Consider the following 27,727-nt stretch of genomic DNA (forward strand, 5'->3'; position numbering starts at 1 on the left):
TGGTCACACTGCAATGATGGGCACAGGTGAAGCTGCATTGGTGAGCACTGGTCATGCTGCAATGATGGGCACACGTCACATTGCAATGATGGGCACAGTTGTGGCTGCATTGGTGGGTACTGGTCACACTGCAATGATGGGCACAGGTGAGGCTGCATTGGTGGGCACTGGTCACACTACAATAACGGGCACAGGTGAGGCTGCATTGGTGGGCACTGGTCACGCTGCCCTGATAGGCACTGGTCACTCGGCATTGATGGGCACTGGTCACGCTGCATTGATGGGCACAGGTCACGCTGCATTGATGAGCATAGGTCATGCTGCATTGATGTGCACAGGTTACACTGCATAGATGGGCACAGGTCACGGTGTAGTGATAAGCACAGGTCATGCTGCATTGATGAGCACAGGTGAGGCTGCATAGATGGGCACAGGTCATGCTGCATAGATGTGCACAGGTCAAACTGCATTGATGGGCACAGGTCATGCTGCATAGATGTGCACAGGTCAAACTGCATTGATGGGCACAGGTGATGCTGCATAGATGGGCACAGGTCATGCTGTATTGATGGGCACAGGTGAGGCTGCATAGATGGGCACTGGTGAGGCTGCAGTGATGGGCACTGGTGAGGCTGCACTGATAAAGTTATTGTTCATATTTATTTTTGTACCTTAATTCTGCATGAAACATTTAAGTGTCATTTAATGAGATAATTTATGAGGGTGTTTAGGTGCGGAATTAGGGGGCGGACAGGGTAGGGGTTGGGTGGGGCAACTGGTGGCGAGTAACGCTTAAGGCATTGCTAGTAGACCAGGACTTGAAATTTTGAGCCCTGATTTATAGTATATGTTGGCTAATTTGACTAACTCTTGGAGGAGTCAGCTTGGAGGAGCCATAAGTCAGCTCTACCTCGTTACATAAACCATTGTGTGATGTCTGGGGTAAACATTAGATTTTATTGTTCATCTGGTGACTGACCTACTTTTATAAAAAGTGTATAAAAAGCCTGTATTTCTGTTCAATAAACAGTGATTCCTTTGGATTTTACCTCACATCTTGTCTGTGTACGATGTTTGGGGTAAAAAATGGCTGGTATTAGCTCTCGATCTGCTCGGAACGGTTTGGAGGGTAGGAGGAAGGAGGCACCTAGTCGGGGTTCCCAAGTGGTTCTGTCACAGTACTTTCATGTGATTTGGGTAGAGTCCCCTATATTACAAATCACTGTCAATATATACACATATGATTGACTTACTTCTTTCCTTCTTATAAGATGCTAGTTGTAAAGAAAGGTTAGATACTGCAAAGAAAAAACAAATACATTGTTATCTTTGAAGAGGAATATAAATTTTATAGTAAATAACATGAATTGTCATCCACATGGCAGGCTCCTTCTCCTCCTCCCTAGCATTACAAGACAATCCCAATGGCCATGTCACAGGAAGATACATTCCTTTTTTCCATGCTCAGTCACCTCGCCAGCAACACATAATGTACAGCCGTGGACAAAACCTTTGAGAATGACACAAATAAACATTTTTACAAAGTCTGCTGCCTCAGGTTTTATGATGGCAGTTTGCATATCCTCCCGAATGTTATGAAGATTGGTCAGGTCAATTGCAATTAACTGCAAAGTCCCTCTTCGCCATGAAAATAAACCTAATCCCATCAAAAACATGACATTTGAAGGACAGATACCTCCAGTTTTTCCCAACCTATTATATCATAACCTCCAAATCCCCCCAATTACCCGAAAAATGACGTGACAAGGATTTGGAGTGAAATGCAGCGTACACACGGTTGCACTTTTCGACCAGACTTGTCCGACGAACGCCGACGGACCAAATCCGGCGAACAATCCGATCGTGTGTGGGCTTCACCGGACCTTCAGCGAACTTTTCCAGTCAGAAATCTGACGGACTTTAGATTTGAAACATGCTTCAAATCTTTACGTCGTAACTCCGCCGGACCCAGAAATCCGCTCGTCTGTGTGCTAGTCCGACGGACAAAAACCGACGCTAGGGCAGCTATTGGCTACTGGCTATCTACTTCCTTATTTTAGTCTGGTGTACGTCATCACATACGAATCCGTTGGACTTTGGTGTGGTCGTGCGAAGGCAAGTCCGTTCGTTAAAAAGTCAGTCGGAAGTCCGTCAAAAGTCCGTCGAAAGTCCGCTGGAATGTCTGTCGGACAAGGCCGGTCGAAAAGTCTGCCCGTGTGTACGTGGCCTTACGGCCTTTCATTTAACAATTAACGTAACCTAAATAAATAACATTTATAATAACCATCCACCAAAACTTCTCTTTACCCTGGTGGTCTTTGAGGGCAACGACACACAACTTGGTCACTGGGAGAAACTTCTTTAAAAACTTAGGCCTCCAGTCGCAAGACACCGTCTCGGAGACGGTACTCCACATCCGCAGTGACCTACATTTTTCCCCCCTTCCTGGTTAAACCCCTCGTTAACCGGAGAACCCCATACCACAGATGGGTCCTAACCATGCTATATACCAGCCTTCTTCTCTTCCTCCAAAGACCCACCACTGCCTGGCTGTTATGACAGCCTCACTGTAATACTGACCAAAATATCGGGAGGGTGGGTGGGAAGCTTCTCACCTCTTCGCTCCCAACTGACGTCACTACTTCCTCCTTCCAACTAAACTTCCCCAGGACCCCTCCCAGCTCTTAACAACCCCTTTTTCTTAAAAGGGCAACATTCCTAAACTACCCCTGCCTGTCCTGCTGTCCGCCTATGTCATGCCGTCCCTTCCACCCATTCTTTTTATTCCTTTACTCCGGGACTCCCTTTTCAACTGCATTTGTGCAGAAGGCTTCAGGGTGCCTAAGAAAGTCCAGAAAGCACCAGGACCGTCTCCTACAGTTGATTCGGCTGAGGGATCGGGGCACCACCGGTGCAGAGCTTGCTCAGGAATGGCAGCAGGCAGGTGTGAGTGCATCGGCGCACACATTAAGGAGAAGACTTTTGGACGGTGGCCTGGTGTCAAGAAGGGCAGCAAAGAGGCCACTTCTCTCCAGGAAAAAACATCAGGGACAGACTGATATTGCGCATAGTACAGGGATAGGACTGCTGAGGACTGTTGGAAATCAGGGAGGTAAGGTGAGGTGAGTGGCTGGTGAGGCACTGGTTAGTATGAGAACCAGATACACACAGGTTACATACGCCGCGATCGTTAGAGCGAGAACGATAATTCTATTACTAGACCTCCTCTGTAACTCTAAACATGTAACCTGTAAAAAAATGTAAATTGTGTCGCCTATGGAGATTTTTAAGTACTGCAGTTTAGCGCCATTCCACGAGTGTTTGCAATTTTAAAGCGTGACAAGTTAGGTATCTAACATCATCTTTCACATTATACAAAAAAATCTTTAGTGTTTTTTTTTTTTTTTTTATTCATGAAACAGTTTCTTTCCAAACAAAAAACATGTTTGAAAAACTGCTGCGCAAATACCGTGTGACATAAAAAGTTGCAATGACCAACATTTTATTCCCTAGGGTGTCTGCTAAAACAATGTATATAAAGTTTGGGGGTTCTGAGTAATTTTCTAGCAAAAAAAAAAACCTGTAGGAGAGAAGTGTTAGAATTGGCCTGGGTGGCAAGGGGTTAATGACCATAAGTATTATTATACAAATAATTATTATATATTGTTTTTAAGGTAATTTATTATATTTTCAAAATCTGTGCTCGAGCAGGTGGCGTAACGGACAAATTACTGAAGTTTGAAGTTATAACTTTCAACCAGTAATTTCACAGTAAATAGAGAAATAATAAATTATTATCTTATAATACATAGCATAATAATATATGATTTAGCTTGTACCTTTTCAGCTTTTTGTACCTTCTCGCTCTTAACTGTGTGAGAAAAACATGGGATTGTGGGTAAATCGTATACACATAAACACATGTTTTTTCCTTCTAGTTAAGAGGGCTGGGCTGGAAGGGAGCATTTGTCTTTTAGACACGCCCCCTTCTATGACACTGCAGTGAGAGGCGTGCCTCCACTGCAGCATTTTTATTAGAAAGCTTGGGCCAATGGTGCTTTACCATTGGTCCAAGGCTCCAAGCTGTCAGTGAATCTCAGTGCCTCTGACCAGAAGTGAGGAGAGACACTGTGAGCTCATCCTCTCAGTCTGCTGCAAACAGAGTGTGCCAGCTTGTATTTTAACTGGCCGCTCTGTACGTAGATTCTGACAGGCTGAGCAAGGAGCCCGTATCTCCGGAACCATAGGTCGTAGAAGCCCTACATTTTGACCAGTGGTGGGGTAGGACTTCAGCTAATTCTGAATCAAGAAGCTTGATCATTTTTTGTTTTTTTTTGTTTTTTTTTTTCATGTTTAGGCTGGGAGAGCGGTACGGGCTTCAGGAACATCCCAGGATTTGGTGACCCCGGTGGACCCCTGGCTCTGCCTCAACTGCCTCCCTGACTGCACGTCCCTGGGGGAAAGTCATTTTCTCTGATGAATCCCCATTCTGATTGGGGCATCTGGAAAAAGCTTTGTCTGGAGAAGAAAAGGTGAGCACTACCATCAGTCCTGTGTTATGCCAACAGTAAAGCATCCTAAGACCATTCATGGTTGGGGTTGCTTCTCAGCCAAGGGAGTGGACTCACTCACAATTTTCCCTAAGAACACTGCCTTGAACAAAGAATGGTACAAGCCAATGAATGATGGGGGAAGGTCAGGGACAGTCAGGCTGGGAAGGAAAGGGGCTAGATCAGTGGTTCTCAACCTGGGGGTCGGGACCCCCTCGGGGGGTCAAATGTTGATTTTCCAGGGGTCACCGAATCCTGGGCTGTTCCTGAAGACTGCACCGCTCTCCCAGCCTTTTTTGCGGTCGCCCAGCAGGGCTGTCCCTGGAGCCTGTGACTGCCCGGTTGGGCTGTTCCTGGAGCCTGTGGCCGTCCACTCAGCCTCTTCGCAGCCACCCATTCAGTTCACGGCATGGCTGGGGGGGCAGAGACTAGCGGTCAGCTGACTGGTGAGGAATGTGAAGTGGGAGGGGCTGGAGGAGACCCTATCTCCTGATTTCGACATAGGTGTCACTGCTACAAGACACCACAAAGTTGGAGACACAGTGAGTAACACTACCTGTGATTACAGTTGCCATTAAAAGTCCCCACTACAGTTCTCAGAGGACCTTGCTCAAGAGCTCCTAAGTTGGCTGATCAGAACTCCCCCCAGCACTGCCACTCATGCCATTCCCCCCACCCCCCACCAAGGAGTAAGAGAAGGAATAAAAATAGAGAATACATGTAAGGGAAAGGAAAAGAGGGGGAGGAACAAAGAAAAAGGGAGAGGAAGAGGAAGAGAAAACAAGAAAGACAGCTAGAGAGAGGGATGGGGAAAAAAACAAGAAATTAGGATAGAGAGAGATAAAAGGGAAAGAAAGGAGAACAAAGAGAAAGAGTGATACATTCTAAAATGTACCATAAAGGGTTTTAATACAGTACGAGGGACTCAGGGAGCGCTAAATGTCCATGGGTTAGGGGCGCAAATTACTTGTCTTGCCTTGGGTGCCGACAACCCACGCTACGAAAATAATTTTACTGTTAGGGGTCCCCACAACTTCGGAAATTTGGCACTAGTAGGTTGAGAAACACTGGGCTAGATGATTCTGGGATGTCCTGGAAATGAGGGCGGGGCTCTATCTGACTTGCTGCAGCTTCTAATGCACGTTGTGAAAAGCTCACAGTGTCCAGTGAAATCAGAGGAAGCCGTTTCAGTACGGGAGAGGAGCCGGTACACCTGTGCAAGACTGGAGGGGAGGCCGGAGTTCAGATTTAATTTGGATTTTCTGCTATAAATCATTGCATGCACGGCCTGCATAAGAAGTCATTTGCAGAAGTAGCTGTATACTGGCCTATTAACCACCACCTACCTTTATCCTCCAGATGTGACTGTGTCCTGGAGAGACTCTTATCTGGGGAGAAAACACAGAATATCAGAATAAGAGAACTCCGAGACCTTCCCAGGCTACAGGTATAAAGTTATGTAATTTCTTTAATCAGAAAATTGATGATTAGCATGCATGTACCACCTTACTAGATAAGTACTAGGTTAGTGTTCTGCCTCCAGCAGGATACCGTAGCTGTACGTCGGTACTTTGATGTAGAATACCAGGGATATGGCACCAGATAGCTGCCATAACCCCGGTATTTTCTGAAATGGCGGGTGGTCCGCTTGAAGATAAAAGATCACTTTTATCGGCGGTGGGAGAGGAGCCCGCCCCCCCTCCTGCCACGCTGTGGTCGTCTCCGTTGCTTACCGGAGCCGCCGGTTGTAGCGGAGACAATTGCGTCCCTTCCCCTGACAGGCATAGAGCCAAGTGAGGGAATGATGGCCCCCACCCGGCACCATAACATTGGATGACGGAAGTGACGTCCAATGGTCGTAAAGGGGAATTTTTTTTTTTTGGTAAAAAAAAAGTCATTTAATTTAATTTTTTTTTTTTTTTGCATTTTAGTGTGAATGTGTGATCTGAGGTGTTTTTGACCCCAGATCTCACATTAAAGAGGACCTGTCATGCTTTTTTTCTATTACAAGGGATGTTTACATTACTTGTAATAGGAATAAAGTGATCCAAAGATTTTTTTTTTTTTTACATTTTGTAAAAAAAACAAAAATAAATTTAAAAAATAACAATAAAAAAAAAATGTAAAGCGCCCCGTCCAGCCGTGCTCTCGTGCCGAAGCGAAGGCATACGTAAGTCACGCCCGCATATGTAAGCGGTTTTCAAACCATGTGGAGGTATCGGCACAATTGATAGAGTGGGAGCAATAATTCTAGCACTAGATCTCCTCTGTAAATCAAAACTGGTAAATTTTTAAACTTCACCTATGGAGATTTTTAAGGGTCAAAGTTGGCCGCCATTCCACAGGTGGGCGCAATTTTGAAGCGTGACATGTTGGGTATCAATTTACTCGGCGTAACATTATCTTCCACACTATAAAAAAAAAATGAGGCTAACTTTACTGTGTTCTTATTTTTTAATTCAAAAAGGTGTATATTTTTACAAAAGAATTGCGTTTGTAAGACAGCTGCGCAAATACCGTGTGACATAAAGTATTGCAACGACCGCCATTTTATTCTCTAGGTTGTCTGAAAAAATATATATATATATATATATATATATATATATATATATATATATATATATATATATATATATATATATACATATATATATTGTTTGGGGGTTCTAAGTAATTTTCTAGCAAAAAAAAAAACAGGTTTTGACTTGTAAACAACAGATCTTAAAAGGAGGCTTGGTCCTTAAGTGGTAAATTACCGTATTTATCGGCGTATAACACGCGCCGGCGTATAACACGCACCCCAAGTTTAGGAGAGAATTTTAAGGTAAAAAACTTTTAGGAGGGAAGTTTAAGGAAAAGAAACTTACATTAAAATGCCCATCAATGCAGCCTCATCAGTGTTCATCTGCAGCCTTTTCAGTGTCATTGCAGCTTTGCCCCAGTGCAGCCTTGTCAGTGCAGCCTTGTCCCCAGTGCAGCCTTGTCAGTGCAGCCTTGTCCCCAGTGCAGCCTTGTCAATGCAGCCTTGTCCCCAGTGCAGCCTTATTAATGCAGCCTTGTCCCCAGTGCAGCCTTATTAATGCAGCCTTGTCCCCAGTGCAGCCTTATTAATGCAGCCTTGTCCCCAGTGCAGCCTTGTCCCTGCAGCCTTGTCCCCAGTGCAGCCTTATTAATGCAGCCTTGTCCCCAGTGCAGCCTTATTAATGCAGCCTTGTCCCCAGTGCAGCCTTGTCCCTGCAGCCTTGTCCCCAGTGCAGCCTTGTCCCTGCAGCCTTGTCCCCAGTGCAGCCTTATCAATGCAGCCTTGTCCCCAGTGCAGCCTTGTCCCTGCAGCCTTGTCCCCAGTGCAGCCTTATCAATGCAGCCTTGTCCCCAGTGCAGCCTTGTCCCTGCAGCCTTGTCCCCAGTGCAGCCTAGTGTCCATGCCTCCTGCTGCTGCCGCCGCCGCCATACACATAGAAGTAGTTTTAAATATGGCGCCGCGGAGTTCGGAGAGACTCGGCGCCGGCGGAAGTGAACGAACGCCGCCGAGATACACATAGCCGAGGGTTCTCGGCTCTTTCCGGCGCCGCTCACAGTCCCGCCCAGTCCCGCCCTATGATGGACATAACACAGGTCCAATGGCGGGACTGGGCGTGACAGTGAGCGGCGCCGGAAAGAGCCGAATACACCCGACTATGTGTATCTCAGGCTCTGTGATTTCGGCGGCGCTCGTTCAGCACCGCCGAGTCCTTCCGAAGTCTGCGGCGCCATATTTGAAACTACTCGCTATGTAAATGTCGGCGGCGATCGCCGACATTCACATAGCGATAGCGGGGATCGGCGTATAACACGCACCCACGACTTTCCCCTGATTTTAAGGGGAAAAAAGTGCGTGTTATACGCCGATAAATACGGTAAGTTGTTTGCCTGCAATATCAAATTAAACCACAAGATGGAGCCAGTGTTAAATTTACTGTTTTTGCAGAAACTAGAATGGCACTCAGTCTGGCTTATTGCAGAATAGGAGGGTTTAACTGTATGTCAAGCTACACACAGGGAAATGTTTAGAGAGGAACAGACTAATTAGGTAAATGTAGTCCTTAGCTCTCCTGTAATCAGTAGAGCTGCTTGTGATTGCTCTGGTCTGCTGTGAGTTTCACAGGCTGTGAATTTGGTTACCCCCCCCCCCAGGGCTGGATCTAGCCTGTCTGATGGGGGGGGGGGGGGTGCAGTAAAAAAATGCCAGGGGGGGTAGAGGATGGGAGGTCAGCTTGGCAGTGTTAAGGAGGTCAGCAGGGTGGAGGGCATGGGTCAGCAGTAGGTAAGGCAGAGATAAGAGGTTGCTAGTAACTCATGCAGAGTTCAGAGGTCAGTAGTAGGTGAAGCAGAGGACAGATTTTGCGAATACACTTCACACATACACTACATTGTCAAAAGTATTGGGACACCTGCCTTTACACACACAGGAAATTTAATGGCATCCCAGTCTTATAGGGCGTACACACGGTCGGACTTTGTTTGAACATTCCGACAACAAAATCCTAGGATTTTTTCCGACGGATGTTGGCTCAAACTTGTCTTGCATACACACGGTCACACAAAGTTGTCGGAAAATCCGATCGTTCTGAACGCGGTGGCGTAAAACACGTACGTCGGGACTATAAACGGGGCAGTGGCCAATAGCTTTCGTCTCTTTATTTATTCTGAGCATGCGTGGCACTTTGTCCGTCGGAATTTCCAACAACGGATTTTGTTGTCGGAAAATTTTATATCCTGCTCTCAAACTTTGTGTGTCGGAAAATCCGATGGAAAATGTGTGATGGAGCCCACACACGGTCGGAATTTCCGACAACACGCTCCGATCGGACATTTTCCATCGTAAAATCCGACCGTGTGTACGGGGCATAAGTCTGTAGGGTTCAATATTGAGTTGGCCCACCCTTTGCAGCTATAACAGCTTCAACTCTTCTGGGAAGGCCGTCCACAAGGTTTAGGAGTGTGTCTATGGGAATGTTTGACCATTCTTACAGAAGCGGATTTGTGAGGTCAGACACTCATGTTGGGTGAGAAGGCCTGGCTCACAGTCTTCGCTCCAAATCATCCCAAAGGTGTTCTGTGGGGTTGAGGTGCAAGCCAGTCAAGTTCCCCCACCCCAAACTCGCTCAGAGTTGTCCCATAGCAACTGTTATTTTGGCTGTGTGCTTGGGGTCGTTGTCTTGTTGGAAAATGAACCTTTGCCCCAGTCTGAGGTCCAGAGCACTCTGAATCAGGTTTTCATCAAGGATGTCTCTGTACATTGCTGCATTCATCTTTCCCTCAATCCTGACTAGTCGCTGAAAAACATCCCCACAGCATGATGCTGCCACCACCATGTTTCACTGTAGGGATGGTATTGGCCAGGTGATGAGTGTTGCCTGGTTTCCTCCAAACGCTTGCCATTCAGGCCAAAGGAATTCAATAAGACCAGAGAATTTTGTTTCTCATGGTCTGAGAGTCCTTCGGGTGCCTTTTGGCAAACTCCAGGTGGGCTGTCATGTGCCCTTTACTGAGGAGCGGCTTCAGTCTGGCCACTCTACCATACAGGCCTGATTGGTGGAGTGCTACAGAGATGATTGTTCTTCTGGAAGGTTCTCCTCACTCCACAGAGAAACGCTGGAGCTCTGTCAGAGTAACCATCAGGTTCTTGGTCACCTCCCTGACTAAGGTCCTTTTCCCTCAATCACTCAGTTTGGCCGGGTGGCCCGCTCTAGGAAGAGTCCTGGTGGTTCCAAACTTCTTCCATTTACAGATGATAGAGGTCACTGTGGTTATTGGGACCTTCAATTCTGCAGACATTTTTCTGTACCCTTCCCCAGATCTGTGCCTCCATACAATCCTGTCTTGGAGGTCTACAGACAATTCCATGGACTTCATGGCTTGGTTTGTGCTCTGACATGCACTCTTAACTGTGGGACCTTATATAGACAGGTGTGTGCCTTTCCAAACCATGTCCAACCAACTGAATTCACCACAGGTGGACTCCAATCAAGTTGTAGAAACATCTCAAGGATGATCAGAGGAATCAGGAGGCACCTGAGTTTCATTTTGAGTGTCATGACAAAGGCTGTGAATACTTATGTACATGGGATATTTTTATTTTTAATAAATTTGCAAAGATTTCAAACAAGCTTCTTTCATTTGTCATTATAGGGGATTGTTTCTAGAATTTTGAGGAAAATAATCCATTTTGCTGTAACATAACAAAATGTGGAAAATATGGAGCCCTGTGAATACTTTCCGGATGCACTGCATGCTGTTGCAATAAATATCCCCTCTTCAGCCTGGGTGTATCAGGGAGCGTGGGGCAGCTTGGAGAGTCGTGGGCTCTGGAAACACGGGGCCTGAGAAAACACGCCTCCTTCGCTGTAAGCCCTACATACAGCTTGTGTCATTTCTTATTTTTTTATGCAATAACAAATAGAACATAAATGATAATTACAATAAAGATACTCACGGTAAATGAAGAGGAAGCTTATGAAGATGACCAAAGCAAGGAAGGCCAATAATAAGAGGACCCCCAGGATCAGTATCACCAGGTGATTTGTACTCCTGGCAGTCGGAATCTCTACAGACAGAGAGGATAGTGAATAATCCTGGGTGTATCAGCCAGTATAATAACCCTCCAGAATTCTTATCTCATGTAAAGACATTTTATATCATCCCGAAACATCTGTGTGCTCCACCTCACCATACAAACCTCTTATATTGGGCGAACATGACATTGATGTGATAATCTGCTGAATTATGGATCTTCCACTATGACTGTATATACACAATATTGTCAAAAGTATTGGGACACCTGCCTTTACAAAGAGGTCAGGACTCTGTGCAGGCCAGTCAAGTTCCTCCACCCCAAACGCGCTCAGCCATGTCTTTATGGACCTTGCACTGGTCCAAATCATTTGTCGGAGGGGGGATTACATTTTTGTTTCAGGGGTTGGGCTTGGCCCTTTAGATCCAGTGAAAGGAAACTCTCAAGGCATCAGCATACCAAGACATTTTGAGGCCAGGACTGTGTGCAGGCCCGTCAAGTTCCTCCACCCCAAACTCGCTCATCCAAGTCTTTATGGACCTTGCTTTGTGCACTGGTGTGCAGTCATGTTGGAACAGGAAGAGGCCATCCTCAAACTGTTCCCACAAAGTTGGGAGCATGGAATTGTCCACAATGTCTTGGTATGCTGACGCCTTAAGAGTTCCCTTCACTGGAACTAAGGGGCCAAACCCAACCCCTGAAAAACAACCCCCTACACCATAATCACCCCTCCACCAAATGATTTGGACAAGTGCACAAAGCAAGGTCCATAAAGACATGGATGAGAGAGTTGGGGGTTGAGGAACTTGACTGGCCTGATGTGAACTAGAAGGCCTGGCTCGCAGTCGCTCTAATTCTTCCCAAAGGTGTTCTATCGGGTTGAGATCAGGACTCAAGTTCCTCCACCTCAAACTCGCTCATCCATGTCTTTATGGACCTTGCTTTGTGCACTGGTCCAAATCATTTGGTGGAGGGAGATTATGGTGTGGGGTTGTTTTTCAGGGGTTGGGCTTGGCCCCTTAGTTCCAGTGAAGGGAATGCTTAAGGCGTCAGTATACCAAGACATTTTGGACAATTTCATGCTCTCAACTTTGTGGGAACAGTTTGGGGAATGGCTCCTTCCTGTTCCAACATGACTGCGCACCAGTGCACAAAGCAAGGTCCATAAAGACATGGAGGAGCGAGTTTGGGGTGGAGGAACTTGACTGGCCTGCACAGAGTCCTGACCTTAACCCGATAGAACACCTTTGGGATTAATTAGAGCGCCTTCTCATCCAACATCAGTGCCTGACATCACAAATGTGCTTCTGGAAGAATGGTCAAACATTCCCATAGACACACTCCTAAACCTTGTGGACGGCCTTCCCAGAAGAGTTGAAGCTGTTATAGCTGCAAAGGGTGGGCCAAGTCAATATTAAACCCTACGGACTAAGATTGGGATGCCATTAAAGTTCATGTGCCTGTTAGGGCAGATGTCACAATACTTTTGACAATATAGTGTGTGTATATATATATATATATATATATATATATATATATATATATATCATCCAATTTTATAATATACATTGTTTTTAGGCGTGAAACTAATCCTGCAGCAGGGCAACCAATGAGATGCTGGCTTTTATACAGACATAGTAAGAGGTGATATCTGATTGGTTGCTCTGGTTTATAGATCCAGTATTGCAGTATTAGTAGACATGTGTCCTATAAATGGAGACTCAGGTCCTCAGCTGTCTATAATGAACGAAGAGGACCCCCCCCCCATTATAATAACTTACCTTTGGCTTTTTCTGTATTCTTCTTCTCCTTCTTTCTCTTTAAATCAAGATCACTTATATTGACATACGTATTTTCCTGAGAAGATTGCCCTGTAGATGAACATAGACCATCATATAAGTACTTTAGATTCCAGGGAGGATATTTAGGCAATGCGATCGATATAATGGTGCAATAAGTATACCCCCCACTCAACATTCTTTTCAGTTTTGGGCTTTGTTGACAAATGCTTGCTCCTGCCTGCAGCAGACTGATGACATCATCTCAGCCTAGGCAAAGTCACTGACTGGGGTCCAAAATTGTGTGAAATATGATAATATTGATGTATGTTGTGACATGTCAGGAGTTCATTAATGAAGACTTGTAAAGTTGCTGACCGATCCACCTTGTTGTTTCACCAGTGATACATACCATGGAAATATAAATGCAGGGCTTTCACATAATAAACCCAAATCCTTCACAGTCTAAATAGTGGTATTTAGAGTTGAAAGAAGCACCTAAAAAAAAATGCACTTTACCACAATGGGTGATGAAAGATATCCTCCACCGGCATCACAGCACTCAGGGCCTCTTACCCTCAATTGTGGACCACCAGATTAGAAGTGGTCAACAGCACTCAATTCAACATCAACTACGATCAAAATACCCAAAATGGCCTCCTGGTAGCTTTAAATCTTCTGAAATGGACACTCCACCAAAGGGGCACCAAACCATGCAAAGGTCATGGAGCAGAACACAAAAATGCCTCATTGTGTCGCATTAAAGGCCATTCAACATTTATTTAGGCACACCTGAATACTCACAAGCAATAAAGATAAAAGCAGCATGTCAATCCAAACAGTAGGAGTGTTTCTAACCAACAAGATGGCTGCGATCCCCAATGCATGGCGATGTCAGATGTCCAGGCTCCACCCAACGCGTTTTGTCATGAAAGGACATAATCAGGGGCGTGGTCACCAGTCCGCACAGCACTTTATATAGGATGGAGGCTGGATATGACGGCCCTCCATCTGAATTGTGCTCCAGGGTCCGGAAGATCGTAAGTATCCGGGAACAGAGCGATCAACATTACATATGAAACCGGAACTGGAAATGTCAAGACAGTCCTCATTGAATAATAAACAAAACAACTTAATTTGGAGCAAAAAGGGAACTCGGACATATAAATTATAAAAAACAAATACATTAAATCTGATATAAAAAAGCGGTGTTCCGGCCAAAAATAAAAAATAAAAGCCAGCAGCTACACATACTGAAGCTGCTGGCTTTTAATAATAGGACACTTACCTGTCCTGGAGTCCCTCCATGTCGGCACCGCAGTTGATGTTTCCAGGTAAGGGAACCCGGCAGTGTAGCCTTTCGGCTTCACACCAGAAACCCCACTGCGCAGACGTAAGGCTCCACTCCTCTCTCCTATTGGCCCGGCGGCCGGGGGAGGGGAAGGGAGCACTGCGGTGACGTCACGGACCACGGCCCCGACTCCCAGAAGTGGGAAAGGATACCTGGCAAAGACAGGTATCCTGTCCCCCCTCCCCCCCAAAAGGTGCCAATTGAGGCACCGGAGGGGGGGAGGTATCAGATGAACAGAAATTCCACTTTAGGGTGGAACTCCACTTTAATGTTTAGTTGTCGTAGGCCAAAAAGACCCCGTCTGCCCACACTGTTAATCGCGGAATAATGGCGCCATCTTGTGCTTAGAAAAGTTCATTACTATCTAAAAAGTATATATTTAAATAACATTGTAATTAAAGAGGTTGTTCTTTTATACTTTGTACTTATAGGCAGGGGCGTTGCTAGGTCTACAAAAGATCTGGGGCTAGAGCCCATAGCAGCGTAGTAAAGAAAGTCATACGCTTGGGCGGGCATACACATGTATATAATATACGTGTGTGTGTGTGTGTATATCCCCAGACAGCCCCCCACTTACATCAGGGTCCCCAGAGAGCCCCCTTTCATAAGGGTCCCCAGAGAGCCCCCCTCACATCAGGGTCCCCAGAGAGTCTCCTCCTTACATCAGAGTCCCCAGAGAGCCTCCCCCTTGCATCAGGGTCCCCAGAGAGCCCCCCACTTACATCAGGGTTCCCAGCGAGCCCCCCTTACATTAGGGTCCCCAGAGAGCCTCCCCCTTAAATCAGGGTCCCCAGAGAGCCTCCCCCTTAAATCAGGGTCCCCAGAGAGCCTCCGCCTTGCATCAGGGTCCCCAGAGAGCTCCCCACTTACATCAGGATCCCCAGAGAACCTCCCCTTCCCTTGGGGACCCCTGCAGAGACTCGGGGCTAAGGGCAACCGATTTGCGGTTATAGCCGCAAAAGCCACCCCCTAGCGACGCCACTGCCTATAGGTAAGCCTATAGAAGATCTCCCCTACACTTGGGCAGTCACAGGTTCTCTGATGTCATCAAGTTCAATGAAGAGCTCATAGTTTTTCACTGGATGTGAGGACTACGAGGAGGAGTCCACTACTGGCATGTAAGCGATCGCCGGCTGCTGTGAGAGCAGAGGATCTGGCACACTGTGTGACCGGACTCTGGAGTTCCCTTGATTGTTGATAGCTGTGGGGGATACACCTGTGGAACCCAACCAAGTAGGCTGAACAGCTGATGTGGTTATACCCGTAGTGAGGGGTGAATGCTCACTGATGGGCATATAGATCTTGGGAGGTCTTAATATCTGGTAAGCAGATATATTTGCCCTATCTATCCTGTGGGGAGCACTGGGTGTCTTCACTGATTAAATATTGGATCAACACCCCTTCAAGTTCATTGGATGTCTAGTTGGGATTTTTGGACTATTATGCCCCCCCCGCTTTTTTTTTATATAATAGCTGGACTATATGCACTTTATTTAAATAAGGCTATGATTGACAGCTCTACACATTGATTTAGCTAGAATTAGGCTTACCTATAGGTACTGTAAATATCTCCTAAGCATGCGCTCTGAAGAAATGGCCACCCGTGCCGTTACTTCAGAAGTCAGTGCCTTGACCGCGGCTCCAGAAGGAAGATGGGCAAAGATGGATGCGGCCTGCAGCTGGGACGACGCGGGCTTTGTTTGCAGGTAAGTGTCACATAATAAGCTAGTACTCATTGCATACTAGCACATTATGCCTTTACTTTGCAGGGAAGGGGGAAAGAGGAAAAAAAAAAACAGAGTTTACTTCCTCTTTAAAAAAAAATTATATTAAAAAACATATAAATTCAATAATATCAAAAGACATTCAAATTCATATAATTACAAATAATGAATTATGTGAATAAAAACCTTAGGAGGAGAATTTAACTATTGTTTATAAAAGCATTCACATCCCACTTGATATTGAGACCAAAAGGTTTGTATGACCTTAACAAATGCATCAACTGAGTTTCAATTTGTCAATCACCACGAAGGATGTCCCACTGGGATTTCTATTATGACATAAAGCATAATGCTTAGACAAGATGTGATTAGGGAAGCCCTCATGTATATTTGCAATTTGTTCTTTTAATCACGTTTGTAGTATACGAATAGTGCAGCCTACATATTGGAGGCCGCATGGACATTGTATAAAATATACTACAAAATTGAAGAACTTTCTGGATGGGAGGGTTTTTATATAGGAGAGGACTTCCTGCCTTTTTCCCAGTGTCCGATCACCTGTAGATGGCGCATAACCCTGTGAGTAAGGAATAATAGCGCTGCCGTCCTCTGAGTCCCGTGATGTACCCCCCCAAAAAAATGGATTTTACAGGTAATATGTTTATTTATTTATTTATTTTTTTTATGAACAGTATTTATTAGAATTACAGAGATGATAAGAATTCAATTTATTATCACAAAGCACGTCACCAACAGCTGGTGTTATCTTGGAAATCGTGAAGGATGTGCTGATCCGTTTTCTGAAAGTCTAGAAGGAACTAAAATATCTGTTGAAATAGGAAGATAGAAAATACGAAGGAAGCAAAAGAGGAAGTGCCTGAAATGAGGTGACCATGAAATATAGACAAGACGATCGGCGTGTGAGAACATGATTCATAAGATCCAATCTCATAATAGAAAAATATTGATGACCTTTCAGTAATTTATTCATGTTGAGTTGTAAAGTTATTTCTATCAGTTTACCACATAAAGAAATTCTTAGTAAAAGGATGATGAGCTACATTAGGCAGATTGGTATTTAGATTTTATATTAGCTTATCTTATCCTTCTTCTCTTACCTATTATTTTTTCTGCAATTTTTTTCATAATTTATTTTTTCATTATTTAACAACTTTCCGCCCGGCCTATTGTAATATGATGGCCGAGTGGGAGCAGCATTATCCTGGGAGGACGTCATATGATGTCCTCCTAGGATATCGCCATGGGCCACGCTCCAGCGTGATCAGTCACCTGTTGTGTCAATGGGACATACCCAATGACAGATCACTGCGCAAGCCCACTGTTGTTATCATGTGATCGCTGTGGCTCTGTCCTCCCACCCACCCCAAAGCACCTTGTTAATGGGGACAAGGGCCTCTTACCCACAACCCTGGGCTGTGGTTGTGGGGGTCTGCGGGCAGGGGGGGTTTATTGGCATCTGGAAGCCCCCTTTAACATGGGGGTCCCCAGATCCCACCCCCCCACTTGAATGAGTAGGGGTACCCCTACCCATTCAACCCCCCCCCATACCCAATGACAGATCACTGCACAAGCCCACTGTTGTTATCATGTGATCGCTGTGGCTCTGTCCTCCCACCCACCCCAAAGCACCTTGTTAATGGGGACAAGGGCCTCTTACCCACAACCCTGGGCTGTGGTTGTGGGGGTCTGCGGGCGGGGGGGTTTATTGGCATCTGGAAGCCCCCTTTAACATGGGGGCCACCAGATCCCACCCCCCCCACTTGAATGATTAGGGGTACCCCTACCCATTCAACCCCCCCCCTCAAAAAAAAACAGTGTAGTGTAAAAAACAAAACGGGAGCCAGTTTATGACAAGTCCTTTACTAAAAAAAAAATAAAGTGTCCCTCGATGTAGATTCATTGTCAAATCATGATGCCCACCACGCCGACGGACCCAGAACAAAAAAAAACACGCCACAATGAAGGCTAACCGTTGCCTGCCTGCTCCTCCGTCTGACAGTTCTTAAATAGGTAAGGGGCGGAGCCACCCATGACGTCACCTGGGGACAAGGTGTTTTCAGGTGGGGTGTTGAGGGCATGTGGCCTGGTAGGGTTCAGGAGAGAGGAGCGCTCCCCCTATCCTGGCCTGCCAGGCTGCGTGCATCCCCAAAAAGACTTGCAGCTGTAATTGCAGAGAAAGGGGGTTCTACAAAGTATTGACTCCGGGGGGGGGGGCTGAATACAAATGCCCCCCACACTTTTCACATATTTATTTGTAAAAAAAAAAAAATTGAAAACCATTTATCATTTTCCTCCCTCTTCACAATTATGTGCCACTTTGTGTTGGTCTATCACATAAAATCCCAATAAAATACATTTATGTTTTTGGTTGTAACATGACAAAATGTGGAAAATTTCAAGGGGTATGAATACTTTTTCAAGGCACTGAAACTTGATAATATTGTATCTCAGGCACTTAGCATAGGAAGTTATCAGCTCAGAAGATTATTTTGGCAGGATCTAAAGCTAATTTGTTTTTTTACAGTTATTGAACAGATAACACTTCCATTGATATATTTAACAGACCAAAGGCAGCAAATAAGAGGAGCTCATTGTTTACACGCGCTTTAACCATTCGCTGGCACACAGTTAACTCTTTGATCACCCCTGACGTTTAACACCCTTCCCAGCCAGTGTCATTAGTACAGTGACAGTGCACAGTGACAGTGTACAGTGACAGGGCATATTTTTAGCACTGATCACTGTATTGGTGTCATTGGTTCCCACAAAGTGTTAAAAGTGGCAGCTGTTGTCAGACTGCCCTCCGCAATATCACAGTCCCGCTAAAAGCTGCTGATCGCTGCCATTACTAGTATTAAATTTTTTTTTAATAATAAAAAATTCTAGTATATATATACCTAATCAATATACAGTTATTGTGATTTTTTTTTTAATCAAAAATATGTAGCAGTATACATATTGGCCTAAATTTTTTTTTTATGTTTTTATTGGATGTGTTTTATAGCAGAAACGAAAAAATATTGTTTTTTTTTTTGCTAAATTATCAGCCTTTTTTTCTTAATTGCGCAAAAAATAAAAACCACAGAGGTGATCAAATAGCACCAAAAGAAAGCTCTATTTGCGGAAAAAAAATGATATAAATTTAGTTTGTGTACAGCATTGCATGGCTACGCATTTGTCAGTTAAAGTAGCGCGGTGCTGTATTTAAAAAAAAAAATCTGGTCATGAAGGGGGGTAAATCTTCTGGGGGGGGCAAGTGGTTAAGGATATTAAATATTATTTTGTCAGGATTCCCACCTCCCTCAATATTCATCAATGATCACATCTATGACCTACCTGGCTCCATCTTCAGATGTTCGGTTCCCCTCATCGCACGCCGCGGACAAACCCGATTCCGTGCCCTGAATGTTCTGCTTCTTCAAAATCTGTTTGTTGTTTTATTTAGAATTTTCTTGTAAGTAGATGTTACTCCAGTCTGTGTTTTAGTTTTAGGAACTCAAAATGCTACAACAAAAAAAAGAGGAAGTGTGTGGAGTTCTGTAATATTCTGTATATCATTACCACACAGAAATGTGTGCCCGCTCGTGGACAGGATATTTAAAGTGGAACCTACTCCGCATCTGAGCTCCACAACCCAAGAACTTTATTTCTTTCATTTTTAACCCCTTCACCCCTAAGGGTAAAATAAATCTTAATGCCTAAGCACAATTTTGTAAAAAAATATATACAAATATAGAGCTCGCAAACATAAAAAATACATGTGAAGAAATATACCCGTATTTATCGGCGTATAACACGCACCCCAACTTTAGGAGGGATTTTTAAGGAAAAAAACTTACATTTAAATGCCCATCAATGCAGCCATGTCAGTGTCCATCTGTACCTGGTCCCTGATTGCAGCCTTGTCCCCCATTGCAGCCTTGTCCCCATTGCAGCCTTGTCATTGTCCATCTGTAGCATTGTCCCCCATTGCAGCCTTGTCCCCCATTGCAGCCTTGTCCCCCATTGCAGCCTTGTCCCCATTGCAGCCTTGTCCCCATTGCAGCCTTGTCAGTGTCCATCTGCAGCCTTGTCAGTGTCCATCTGTAGCATTGTCCCCCATTGCAGCCTTGTCCCCATTGCAGCCTTGTCAGTGTCCATCTGCAGCCTTGTCAGTGTCCATCTGTAGCATTGTCCCCCATGCAGCCTTGTCCCCCATTGCAGCCTTGTCCCCCATTGCAGTCTTGTCCCCCATTGCAGCCTTGTCTCCCATTGCAGCCTTGTCCCCCATTGCAGCCTTGTCTCCCATTGCAGCCTTGTCCCCCATTGCAGCCTTGTCCCCCATTGCAGCCTTGTCCCCCATTGCAGCCTTGTCCCCCATTGCAGTCTTGTCCCCATTGCATCCTTGTCAGTGTCCATCTGTAGCATTGTCCCCCATGCAGCCTTGTCCCCCATTGCAGCCTTGTCCCCATTGCAGCCTTGTCAGTGTCCATCTGTAGCATTGTCCCCCATGCAGCCTTGTCCCCCATTGCAGCCTTGTCCCCCATTGCAGCCTTGTCCCCATTGCAGCCTTGTCAGTGTCCATCTGTAGCATTGTCCCCCATGCAGCCTTGTCCCCCATTGCAGCCTTGTCCCCATTGCAGCCTTGTCAGTGTCCATCTGTAGCATTGTCCCCCATTGCAGCCTTGTCCCCCATTGCAGCCTTGACCCCATTGCAGCCTTGTCATTGTCCATCTGTAGCATTGTCCCCCATTGCAGCCTTGTCCCCCATTGCAGCCTTGTCCCCATTGCAGCCTTGTCCCCATTGCAGCCTTGTCAGTGTCCATCTGCAGCCTTGTCAGTGTCCATCTGTAGCATTGTCCCCCATTGCAGCCTTGTCAGTGTCCATCTGTAGCATTGTCCCCCATGCAGCCTTGTCCCCCATTGCAGCCTTGTCCCCCATTGCAGTCTTGTCCCCCATTGCAGCCTTGTCCCCCATTGCAGCCTTGTCCCCCATTGCAGCCTTGTCCCCCATTGCAGTCTTGTCCCCCATTGCAGTCTTGTCCCCCATTGCAGCCTTGTCCCCATTGCATCCTTGTCAGTGTCCATCTGTAGCATTGTCCCCCATGCAGCCTTGTCCCCCATTGCAGCCTTGTCCCCATTGCAGCCTTGTCAGTGTCCATCTGTAGCATTGTCCCCCATTGCAGCCTTGTCCCCCATTGCAGCCTTGACCCCATTGCAGCCTTGTCAGTGTCCATCTGTAGCATTGTCCCCCATGCAGCCTTGTCCCCCATTGCAGCCTTGTCCCCCATTGCAGCCTTGTCCCCCATTGCAGCCTTGTCCCCCATTGCAGCCTTGTCAGTGTCCATCTGTACCTTGTCCCTGATTGCAGCCGTGTCCCTCATTGCAGCCTTGTCAGTGTCCATCTGCCTTGCCCTGTGTCATTTGCAATGGCTTTTAAAAATGGCGCCGCCGTTCTCGGGCGCTCCCGGCCATCCTCGGCGGCTCTCGGTGGCTCTCGGCCGCTTTCGGCCATTCTCGGCGTCTCTCGGCCGCTTTTGGCTTGCGAAAGCGGCCGAGAGCCGCCGAGAATGGCCGAAAGCGGCCGAGAGCCGCCGAGAATGACCGAAAGCTGCCGAGAGCGGCCAAAAGCCGATGAGAGCCGCCAAAAGGCTCACAATCGGTGGGGGATCGGCGTATAACACGCACCCACGATTTTCCCCTGATTTTAAGGGGAAAAAAGTGCGTGTTATACGCCGATAAATACAGTATATAATAAACCAACACAAAGTCCAAAACAGGTAACTCAAGGTGCTCCAATCCAAAGTTTATCCAGCTTTGGATATGTTGTAGTGCTAGTTCCACTGGGTTTGGGGTTCCTAGCACCAAGTGGCCCAGAGATACGGGGCCCCAAAGTCGGTCAACTGTGTCCATCTGCAGCAATGTCATTTCGGGACCCTTTGGGTCCAGAGACCCCAAATTTTGGCTGCAGCTAGGGGGCATCTAGGAACCCTTAACTACTGAGTTTGAAGTTCAGGGGACCTATGGCTGCAATTGGGCACAGTGAGGCTGCAAATGGGCACAGTGAGGCTGCAAATGGGCATTGTTGACCCTCTTTTCCACTTACAGTAGCTGCGCATTTCTCCCCCTAGGCTTATACTCGAGTCAATAAGTTTTCCCAGTTTTTTGTGGTAAAATAAGGTGCCTCGGCTTATATTCGGGTCGACTTATACTCGAGTATATACAGTACTTACAAAAAATTGGATTAAAACAAGCATTGAGCATGGAGCAGATCGTATGAAACCGTCGTTTGTAGCGTGCGTTCCAAACGACCGGAACTGACGTCAGAATTCCCGGAAACAGCACAATTTTGCAACTTTGAACTGTGTTAGTAAAATTGTACATATCATCACAACTACTTTGTTCATCCGGGTGCATTATACCGCGTTTTTTTTTTTTTTTTTTTTTCAGGACAAATTGGGATTTTATTTGGTGGTAAATGGTTATAGATATCTACTGATTTTTTTTTTAATTATTATAATTTTATGATCAAAGAAAAACTGGCCAAAAAAATAGTAAAAAAAAATATATATTTTTTTCAAGTTAGGTTCACACTGATGCAAATTAGATGTGGGTTTTTTTCTCAGTGGAACCGTTTCACACGGCTCCGTGGCGGCCGCAGTCTGCATTGTAAAAGGATCCTGTGCGTCTTTGGTTCCGTTTCAGGTGCAAATTCAGGCAAATATTCAGACCTGATTCGCACCAGAATCGCTGTATAGGTGTGAACCCAGCCTTAAAGTCAGCTGTATGTTTCTTGCAACCAACACAACTTTCCGCTAAAGAACAGCCCAAAAAAAATTCTCCTGCTCCTAACGATCGCAACAACACCACACATGTGGATGTCAGTTGTTGTTTGTACCCGTAGTACAGCCCAGAAGCACTGACACTGACCCTAATACCATGTACACACGACCGGACTTTTCGACAGCAAAGGTCCGACGGAACAAATCCGGCAGACAATTCGATCGTGTGCGGGCTTCATTGGACCTTTGCTGTCGAAAAATCAGACGGACTTTAGAAATAGAACATGTTTCAAATCTTTATGAAGGACTCGAGTCCTATTGAAAAATCCGTTCGTCTGTATGCTAGTCCGACGGACGAAAACCCACGCTAGGGCAGCTATTGGCTACTGGCTATCAACTTCCTTATTTTAGTCCGGTGTACGTCATCACGTACGAATCCGTCCTACTTTTGTGTGATCGTATGTAGGCAAGTCCGTTGCATTGGAACTCCGTCGAAAAGTCCTTCGGAGTTCAGTCCGTCGAAAAGTCCTTCGGAGTTCAGTCCGTCGAAAAGTCCGCTCGTGTGTACGCGGCATAGTACATATTAAAAAAAACAACAAAAAAACTTTGACCCTGATCTTGATCCAAACACTAAACCTGGCACTGACCCAGATCAAACCCGAACCCTTTCATGACTAAGCCTATTTTTGAAATTTGGTGTTTACAAGTTAAAATCCGTATTTTTTGCAAGGAAATTAGTTAGAGCCCCCAAACATTATATATATTTTTTAGCAGAGAATCCAGAGAATAAAATGACGATTGTTGCAATATTTTATGTCTCACGGTATTTGTCCAGCGGCGTTTTAAACGCAACTTTTTGGGAAATTTTATTTAAAAAAAAAAAAAACAAACAGTAAAGTTACCCCAATTTTTTTGTATAATGTGAAAGATGATGTTACGCCGAGTAAATAGATACCAAACATGTCACCCTTTATAATTGCACGCACTCGTGGAATGGTGACAAACTACGGTACCTAAAAATCTCCATAGGCGACGCTTTTATTTTTTTTTACGGTTACCAGGTTTGAGCTACAGAGGAGGTCTAGAATTATTGCTCTCGCTCTGACGATCGCGGCGATACCTCACATGTGTGATTTGAACACCGTTTACATATGCGGGCGCGACTTGCGTATGCGTTTTCTTTGCTGCGCGAGCTCGCGGGGACGGGGGCGCTTTCAATTTTTTTTTTAATTATTTATTTTATTTATTTTTAAATTTATAAATTGTGTTTTGAAAAAAAAAAAAAAATTTTTGATGACTTGTATTGCTGTGACAAGGAATGTAAACATCCCTTGTGACAGTAATAGGTGGTGACAGGTCCTCTTTATGGAGGGATGGGGGGTCTAAAAGACCTCCAATCCCTTCTTTGCACTTCAAAGTATTCAGATCGCCGAAAACGGCGATTCTGAGTACTGTATATTTTTTTAAAACCAGCGCCTTCGGCAGCCGAGTAAACGGGAAGTGACAACATGACGTCGCTTCCGTGTTTACGATTAGGAGGCTGGAATGAAGCCACTAACAGCTTCGTTCCAGCCCGTCCCCAAACCGCCGGAGGTGGCCGAGTGGTCATCGGGTCTTCCGATGAAACGGGAGGCCCGGTAAGAGCAGCGGGAGGCGGCGGGAGGGGGGCATCCCCTCGCCAGGCGCGAAGCCGTAAGCTGTCACGGCCGGGTGCCCACAGTAGATATGAGGGCGCTGAGGAGAGGTGGGGGAGAGGAGCGGGGGGCCCAGTGGGGCCCGAATCGCTGGACCGTGGGACAGGTGAGTGTCGGTTTATTAAAAGTCAGCAGCTACGCTTTTTGTAGCCGCTGACTTTTAACCACTTCAGCCCCGGACCATTTGGCTGGCCAAAGACCGGAGCACTTTTTGCGATTCGGCACTGCGTCGCTTTAGCTGACAATTGCGCGGCTGTGCGACGTGGCTCCCAAACAAAATTGACGTCCTTTTTTTCCACAAATAGAGCTTTCTTTTGCTGGTATTTGATCACCTCTGCGGGTTTTTATTTTTTGCGCTATAAACAAAAAAGAGCGACAATTTTGAAAAAAACGCATTATTTTTTACTTTTTGCTATAATAAATATCCCCAAAAAATATATAAAAAAACATTTTTTTTCCTCAGTTTAGGCCGATACGTATTCTTCTACATATTTTTGGTAAAAAAAAAAACGCAATAAGCGTTTATTGATTGGTTTGCGCAAAAGTTTTAGCGTCTACAAAATAGGGGATAGTTTTATGGCATTTTTATTATTCATTTTTTTTTATTAGTAATGGCGGCGATCAGCGATTTTTATCGGGACTTCGACACCATGGCGGACACATCAGACACTTTTGGTGCTATTTTGGGACCATTCACATTTATACAGCGATCAGTGCAATTAAAAATGCATTGATTACTGTGTAAATGACACTGGCAGTGAAGGGGTTAACCACTAGGTGGCGCTGTAGGGGTTCAGTGTGTCCTAGGGAGTGATTCTAACCGTGGGGGGGAGGGGCTATGTGTGACACGACACTGATCACCGCTCCCGATTACAGGGAGCTGTGATCAGTGTCATTAGGCAGAACGGGGAAATGCTTGTTTACATCAGCATCTCCATGTTCGTCCTCTCCGTGAGACGATCACGGGTATCCCCCCCGGACATTGAGTCCGCGGGACTCGCGATCACGCTGCTCCCGGCAGGAGCGCGCGCCGGCAAGCCAACTCTTAAAGGTCAACGTACAGGTACGTTATTCTGCCTGTACGCGCCCTTCTGCCGCAGTATATCTGCGTGAGGCAGTCGGGAAGCGGTTAATAAACTAAAAAACGGGTGGAACTCCGCTTTAATCCAGGTATTCATTTATTTATTTTTGCTACATGCATTTTTTTTTTCTTTCTCTGCAAGGAAAGAGAGAGATACAATGTATCTTTCTCGTTAATTCACAGAAAACACAGGGGGCGGGCTTCACAGTGACTGATCACTGCGATAGCCAATCAGAAAAATGTTTAACCACTTCGGCTCTCACACCTTGTCACCCCTTACGGACCAGAGAATCAATTTTCAAATTTCTGCCTGTTTATTCAGCGATAACTGTGTCATTACTTAAGATAACAACATATATTCTTTTTTTTTTTTAAGGACGAACAAGGCTTTCTTTTTGTGAATATTGTCCTGCAACAATGACTTTTCTTTCACAATCCTTATGCCCCGTACACACGATCGGAAATTCCGCCAGCAAAAGTCGGAGGTGAGCTTTTGCTCAGAAATTCCGACCGTGTGTATGCTCCATTGGACTTTTGCTGGCGGAACTCCAGCCAGCAAAAGATTGAGAGCAGGTTCTCAATTTTTCGGCCGGGGGGGGGGCAAGTGGTTAAGGATATTAAATATTATGTTGTCAGGATTCCCACCTCCATCAATATTCATCAATGATCACATCTACCACGTACCTGGCTCCATCTTCAGATGTTCGGTTCCCCTCATCGCACGCGGCGGACAAACCCGATTCCGTGCCCTGAATGTTCTGCTTCTTCAACATCTGTTTGTTGTTTTATTTATAATTTTCTTGTAAGTAGATGTTACTCCAGTCTGTGTTTTAGTTTTAGGAACTCAAAATGCTACAACAAAAAAAAGAGGAAGTGTGTGGAGTTCTGTAATATTCTGTATATCATTACCACACAGAAATGTGTGCCCGCTCGTGGACAGGATATTTAAAGTGGGAACTACTCCGCATCTGAGCTCCACAACCCAAGAACTTTATTTCATTCATTTTTAACCCCTTCACCCCTAAGGGTAAAATAAATCTTAATGCCTAAGCACAATTTTGTAAAAAAAAAAAATATATAATTATAGAGCTCGCAAACATAATAAATAAATGTGAAGAAATATATATATATATATATATATATAATAAATCAACACAAAGTCCAAAACAGGTAAGTAAAGGTGCTCCAATCCAAAGTAAAGAGAAGAAAGGTGCTTGAAATGATTCAGGTGCACAACACCCCCTTGTGTGTGTCCCCACTCACCAGATCCACATGACCCCCAGCTTTTCAGTCTGGTGGGTCAGTTAAGGCTTGGTATGGATGTCTTTGAGATGGTGTGTAGGAGGTCAGGTCAGCAGATCCAGGGTTCCTTGGTGAAGAGTTTGAGCCAGATAGACACGTACCCAGAAGTAAAAAATGGAACTTATAGTGAAGTACCTTAAAAAATGGGTTTATTTAAACAAAAGATGGGTACCGTATATACTCGAGTATAAGCCGAGTTTTTCAGCACATTTGTTTGTGCTGAAAGTGCCCCCCTCGGCTTATACTCGAGTCAAGCACCTTTCTGGTTCAAAGAATGACATTTTCTGAACCGACTTTGGGGCCCCGTATCTCGGGATCAATTGGTGCTAGGAACCCCAGCTTTGGATATGTTGTAGTGCTAGTTCCACTGGGATTGCACACAAAATTTGGGGTTCCTAGCACCAAGTGGCCCAAAACCGCAAATTTGGTGTGCCAACCCAGTGGAACTAGCACTACAACATATCATAGCTGGGGTTCCTAGCACCAAGTGGCCCGAGATACGGGGCCCCAAAGTCGGTTCGGAAAATGTCATTCTCTGCTGCAGAAAAGTGCTTGACTTCTAACCGTAGGGGGGAGGGGCTATGTGTGACACGACACTGATCACCGCTCTCGATTACAGGGATCTGTGATCAGTGACACTGTCACCAGGCAGAACGGGGAAATGCTTGTTTACATCAGCATCTCCCCGTTCTTCCTGACCGTGAGATGATCGTGGGTATCCCCACGGACATTGAGTCCGCGGCAGGGGCGTCGGGAGGGGGTGGCTAGGGGGGGGCTGAAGCCCCGAATTGGTCCCCGAAAAGCCCCGAGTGTCAAGAAGGCACCGTTTAAATGTTAGCCCCGAGCGCCGCCGGCCGCTGACGAGCGGGGACCGATCTGATCCGCCGAGTGCGGCCGAGTGTGGCCGAATGA

General features: G+C 45.6%; 1 protein-coding gene across 3 annotated transcripts in view; it reads right to left on the reverse strand.

Moving 5' to 3' along the window:
• LOC141133701 (C-type lectin domain family 10 member A-like) overlaps positions 1–26,394 on the reverse strand; it is a 40,300-nt gene extending 13,906 nt beyond the window's left edge. The window contains exons 1-6 of one of the 3 annotated variants that reach the window (XM_073623196.1): positions 26,198–26,387; positions 19,314–19,481; positions 12,885–12,974; positions 11,026–11,136; positions 5,897–5,938; positions 1,254–1,298 (exon numbers count right to left, since the gene is read on the reverse strand). In XM_073623196.1, the coding sequence (XP_073479297.1) occupies positions 1,254–1,298; positions 5,897–5,938; positions 11,026–11,136; positions 12,885–12,974; positions 19,314–19,347 (322 nt within the window). In that variant the 5' untranslated portion in view covers positions 19,348–19,481; positions 26,198–26,387. Of the gene's footprint in view, positions 1–1,253; positions 1,299–5,896; positions 5,939–11,025; positions 11,137–12,884; positions 12,975–19,313; positions 19,482–26,197 lie in introns of all 3 variants that reach the window. The other 2 variants (XM_073623199.1, XM_073623197.1) reach the window with 2 other exon arrangements.
• Positions 26,395–27,727: the final 1,333 nt, after the last annotated feature.

Source organism: Aquarana catesbeiana, linkage group LG03, assembly GCF_042186555.1.
Source record: "Aquarana catesbeiana isolate 2022-GZ linkage group LG03, ASM4218655v1, whole genome shotgun sequence".
Taxonomy (NCBI): Eukaryota; Metazoa; Chordata; class Amphibia; order Anura; family Ranidae; genus Aquarana; species Aquarana catesbeiana.